Here is a 6000-nt window from a genome sequence, read left to right as displayed (position 1 = left end):
TTATTTCCACGTGTGAATGCACTGCAGATACAGAGCTATTTATCTTTCTCTCTTCTTTATAGCTATGGTTGTTCTTTTTCAACTACACTATTTCAGCATTATTGTTTTTTTTTTGAGTGTCAGTGAGTTAAGATGTTCTGTACCTCTGTGCCCTTATGAAATACGTAATATCCTCCACAAAAGTCATACCAGGCTGTGTTTTATGGTCGAGTCTGCCAGCTGTTCTATCCTCTGTCTCTGTCTCTGTTCAGATTGGACAGTTCTTCGGGGAGGTGGACCCCGTGCTGATGATTAGCTTAGTGAACAAGTCCCTTTACTCTTTCAATAAAACATACGACTACCAGTCTGTCTGTGACCCAGAGAGAGATAGCAAGGCTGCTGCAGCATCCAGATCAGTCTTTGTGGTAAGTAAGTAGAGCTGTGTGTGTGTGTGTGTGTGTGTGTGTGTGTATGTGTGTGCGTGTGCTTGTGTGTGTGTGTGTGTGTGCTTGTGTGTGTGTGTGTGTGTGTGTGTGTGTGTGTGTGTGCTTGTGTGTGTGTGTGTTTGTGTGTGTGTGTGTGTGTGTGTGTGTGTGTTTAGCCTGTGTCTTGCTGACACACACGTGTGTACTTATTCCTGAAAAGGATGCATTCTCTAATTTCCTGAGTGTATGTCTCTCTGGGTCTCCTCCTAGCCCACTATCGCAGACATGTTGCATTTAGGATGGTGGGCCTCCGCTGCTGCCTGGTACGTTTCTGTTTTACCGATAGGAATGCTCTACTTGCCTACTTGGTTAACATACTTCATCTTTTATAAAGCTCTGTCAAGATGTGATACATGATTTAGATTTTGAGATGTTTTCTGTATTACCAAACACTGGCTCCCTTTACGAAGAGGCTATATCTTTTCCCATAGGTCAATCCTGCAGCAGCTAATTCTCAGTTTGACCCTGTCAAGCACCTCATATGGTGAGCTTCAGTTTTCCTGCTAGTGTCACAATGTCAGTATGTAGTATGGAGAAATATAAGTATGAGCTGACGACATTTGTTCTCGCTACTCCAGCATACTCAGAGGAGGAACTGCCTGACACCTTCTTCAAGGAGAGCTGCATCACTGAACAGACTCAGTACTTCTTTGAGAATGGCAACGACACCCTCACTGGCACCCTGGACTGTGGAAACTGTTCCAGGTATGTGTGTTGAGTTTGGAAACTGTTCCAGGTATGTGTGTTGAGTTTGGAAACTGTTCCAGATATGTGTGTTGAGTTTGGAAACTGTTCCAGGTATGTGTGTTGAGTTTGGAAACTGCTCCAGATATACAGTACTGTGCAAAAGTTTTAGGCAGGTGTGAAAAAATGCTATGAACTAAGAATGCTTTGAAAAATGTGAACAATAAATGTTTATTTTTTATCCATTTACATGGTAAGACTGAGCACAGCAACAAGACACAACGTAGTTATACTGCATCAGCAGGGTCTCTCCCAGACAAAGATTTCAAAGCAGACAGGGGTTTCAAAATGTGCAGTTCAAGCTCTTTTGAAGAAGACGTTGAGGATCGTAGACGCAGTGGTCAGCCAAGGAAACTTAATGCAGCTGATAAAAAACACATCAAGCTTATTTACCTTCGAAATCGGAAGATTTCAAGCAGTGGCATCAGCTCAGAACTGGCAGAAACCAGTGGTACCCAGGTACAGACATTTACTGTCCGGGGAAGTCTGGCCAGAAGTGGTCTTCATGGAAGAGTTGCAGCCAAAAAGCTCTACCCCGACAAGGAAACAAGGCCAAGTGACTGAACTAAGCACGAAAACATAGAAACTGGGGTGCAGAAACATGGCAGAAGGTGCTCTGGACTGATGAGTCAAAATTAGAAATATTTGGCTGTAGAAGAAGGCAGTTTGTTCGCCGAAGGGCTGGAGAGAGGTACAATAATGAGAGTCTGCAGGCAACAGTGAAGCATGGTAGAGGTTCCTTTCCAGTTTGGGGCTGCATTTCTGCAAGTGGAGTTGGAGATTTAGTCAGGATGAATGGTGTCCTCAATGCTGAGAAATACAGGCAGATACTAATCCATCATGCAATACCATCAGGGAGGCGTATGATTGGCACCAAATGTATTCTGCAGCAGGAACATAACCCCAAACATACAGCCAATGTCATTAACAACTATCTTCAGCTTAAAGAAGAACAGAAAGTCCTGCAAGTGATGGTATGACCCCCACAGAGCCCTGATCTCTACATCATCGAGTCTGTCTGGGTTTACATGAAGAGACAGAAGAATTTTAGGAAGCTTACATCCACAGAAGATCTGTGGTTAGTTCTCCAAGATGTTTGGAACAATTTACCAGCCGAGTTCCTTCTAAAACTGTGCGCAAGTGTATCTGGAAGAATTGATGCTATTTTGAAGGCAAAGGGTGGTCACACCAAATATTGATTTAATTTAGAATTTTCTTCTGTTCCTTCACTGCATTTAGTTAATTTATGAAGAATTGATGAAAATAAACTGTTAACACTTCCATTTTTGAAAGCATTCTTAGTTTACAGCATTGTTTCACACCTGCCTAAAACTTTTGCACAGTACTGTATTTGTTGAGTTTAGAAACTGTTCAGGGTAAGCGTGTTGAGTTTGAAAACTTCTTCAGGTATGTGTGTTGAGATTAGAAACTGTTCCAGGTATGTGTGTTGAGTTTGCAAATGGTGAAAGGTGCTGGGTATTGCCTAGGGTATGTGGCTTGGCAGGCAGGCAGGCAGGCAGGCAGGCGCTGCTCACATGTTGTTTTGTGCACCCCGGCCCTTAACAAAACATCTGAAACAAACTCAATAGATGACGCTAAAGATATGTTGGCCTACTGTGGCACACTCCTCTGAGTAAGTCTGTTATAGGGTTCAGACTTGGAGTGCAGTTCATACTGGAATTGTGCACACACCAATGTTTGGTCAAGTGGCGATTTGGACTGATAAGGTTTGTAACTCATTTCCTTGGATCGTCTTGTTCTGGATACTGATGCATCGCACACAAACAGGTGACCCACGGATAAATGAGAGGCTAGTGCTGCTTTCTGTTGAAGTGCGAGGTAATTCAATGTCTCCCGACAGTGATGCTTACAAATATTCCAAATAACCAACATATGCTTTTGATATTAGTTATATAGGACATGCGATTAGTACATGCTATGTGTGTGATTATGCAAAGGCTAACATGAAAACATGAACACATCCTTGGACTATGTGTATGTGTGCATGTGCATGTGCATGTGCATGCGTGCGCGTGCATGTGTGATTCTAGTCCTTTCTTGTAAGAATGTCAAGGTTTTGGTGTGTGAGTTTTTACAGATGATCTTCGGGATGTGTTCTTTCTTTCTGTCTTTTTTACTTTCTTTGTTCTCTCTCTCACTCTCTGTTTCTTCCGGTTGTTTCCCTCTCTCTCCCTCCTTCTCTCTCTCTCTCTCTGTCTGTCTTTCTGTAATGACTCATCTGAGTGTGTCATGTCTCAGAGGGGTCCTCTGTAGTTCTGGGATGGGTTTCCTGCTCTTCCTGAGCTCGCTCTGATCACCTTGATCTGTGGCGACATCCTGCCAGGCCGTAAACTCAGCGAGTCTCACTGCCTCCGCCTCACTTCATGCAAGCGGCAGGGTTTGAGCACAGGGCCATCGAATCGTGTGTGTGTGTGTGTGTGTGCGTGCATGTGTGCAAGTGTGCGTGCGTGTGTGTGTGTGTGTGTGTGTGTGTGAGCATGCGTGTGTGTGTGCGCATGAGTGTGTGTGTGTGTGGTGGTCAAGCAGACGCACCTCTGCTTAACAACCCTCTAAGCATACAGCTGCGCAGACCGCAGTTTCTCCAGCACGCTAATAGCTTCGGACATGTAAACTTTAACAAGCACCATAAAGGCTAAGCCGTTTGCTGAGAGCAGGAAAGAGCACCCCCTTGTTCTTGTCTGTGTAATCTAATCCCCCCTCCATCCCGTATCGCCCCTCATATATCTACAGGCAGCCATCATCCATGGTATGACTGCAATCCCCTGCAACCCAAGCCAAATACCGGAGACCGGATCTCTGATAGTTTCCCTGTGTCCTGATGTGTTCCACAGAAATGTTGTCGCATATCTAAGCTTAAAAACACGGAACGATGAATTTGTTGGTTGCTCTAGTGTGTGGTTGTACATTGGTAAAGAATAAGGTTGTTTTTCATGGAATATGCACACAGTCTGACAGTGTCTGCCCACTATGAATGGTTATAATTAAAGATGGAATAATGCATTATAAATATGTGACTGTCGGGTAACACTTGCTATGAAGCCTGCCTTTATAAGGTCCTATAAGGACATTAATGATGACGTTTAAAAGTAGCTATAAGTCATTGTAGCACTCTTTATAACTATGTTAAGCATCTCCACAATTACTCATATCCACTGCTCTGAAACGTTATGTCAGTTAATAAATGGTTATAATAATCTAAGATAAAATGATGCATTATAAATATGTGATCATAGTTTTGTGTGGGTAATCATGAATCCTATGAAGCCTGCATATATGAAGCACTATAAGAACATTCATAATAGCTTTAAAAACTAGTTAAGTCATTGTGGCACTCATTATAACTATGTATATAGGTCTTCACGGCACATCATAACCACCTTTGTGATATATTATGCATATTCATTAATGGTTATTAGTATGGTGACTAGGCTGCTATACAGACATAGAATATTATAAACTTTTAGAAGATCCTATAAGTGGACTTTGTCAACTTTAAGTAAAGTGACAAAAGGGTGGTGTTGTTATGAACAGATATAAGATTCTATAAGTGTACTTTGTCAGCTTTAAGTAAAGTGACAAAAGGGTAATGTTGTTTTAAACAGATATAAGATTATTATAAGATAAGAGAAGAGAAGATAAGGCATTATGAACTTGTTAATAGTGCTGACAGTAAATACAACAGGATACAGATGAAAACCCTTTTATTTAGAACTTTCTGGAGGTGCTCAGACTTTATACAAAAACACATTGTAAAGATTTCGGGCTAAGACTTTTGAACTTCAGAGTTGCTGTTATTACTCCAAACCCAATGTCCCTACACAATAAATACTGATAGTTTCAGAAACGACGAAATATTTAAGTTGTCTACATAAAAGCATAACTTTGACACCGCGCGCTTTTGGACCAATGAAATCTGTTCATCAACCAGTCAAGCAAATATCGATGGTAATACAGCTTTCAGACCTGAGAGCACGCTCAAGAAGGTAGAAGACGTAGGACTGAGAAGGTAAGAATGAGTGCCACAATGACTTAACTAGTTTTTAAAGGTATTATGAATGTTCTTATAGTGCTTCATATATGCAGGCTTCATAGGATTCATGATTACCCACACAAACCTATGATCACATATTTATAATGCATCATTTTATCTTAGATTATAACCATTTATAATTAACTGACATAACGTTTCAGAGCAGTGGATATGAGTCATTGTGGAGATGCTAAACATAGTTATAAAGAGTGCTACAATGACTTATAGCTACTTTTAAAACGTCATCATTAATGTCCTTATAGGACCTTATAAAGGCAGGCTTCATAGCAAGTGTTACCCGACAGTCACATATTTATAATGCATTATTCCGTCTTTAATTATAACCATTCATAATGAACTGATATAATGTATCATAAAGGTGATTATGAGTCATCATGAAGAAATTATACGTAGTTATAAAGTAGCTATCATCATAGCATCGTAGCTATTATCATCAAGTCATCGTAGCAATCGCTATAAGTCATTATTAAGGCCCTTATAATGTCCTTATAGGGCCTTATAACGCTGGGCTTCATAGAAAGTGTTACCAAATATTTAAATCATAATATAAATGTAAAGCTATATGTCAGCCTTAGGCAGATTTTGAGGGCCGTTAGGAGCTGATATAAAGCATTATATTCAAATTAAGTGAGCCTGAACAGTGCTGAAAGATTTTGAGCCGTGCTGGAAGTCAAGACTGAATGTTGGCAGGGATGTGCAACGGTTTTGAATTTCTGGATG

General features: G+C 41.0%; 1 protein-coding gene across 1 annotated transcript in view; it reads left to right on the top strand.

Moving 5' to 3' along the window:
• LOC308367773 (voltage-dependent calcium channel subunit alpha-2/delta-1) overlaps positions 1–6000 on the top strand; it is a gene marked incomplete at both ends in the record, with an annotated part of 111249 nt that overhangs the window by 97754 nt on the left and 7495 nt on the right. Inside the window, 4 exons of the mRNA XM_080841763.1 lie at positions 252–404; positions 675–727; positions 896–948; positions 1043–1169. Of these exons, the coding sequence (XP_080697889.1) occupies positions 252–404; positions 675–727; positions 896–948; positions 1043–1169 (386 nt within the window). The remainder of the gene's footprint in view (positions 1–251; positions 405–674; positions 728–895; positions 949–1042; positions 1170–6000) is intronic.

Source organism: Sprattus sprattus, assembly GCF_963457725.1.
Source record: "Sprattus sprattus genome assembly, chromosome: 7".
Lineage (NCBI taxonomy): Eukaryota > Metazoa > Chordata > Actinopteri > Clupeiformes > Clupeidae > Sprattus > Sprattus sprattus.
Note: the sequence above shows the minus strand (reverse complement) of the source record. Positions and strands in the feature narration are given on the sequence as shown.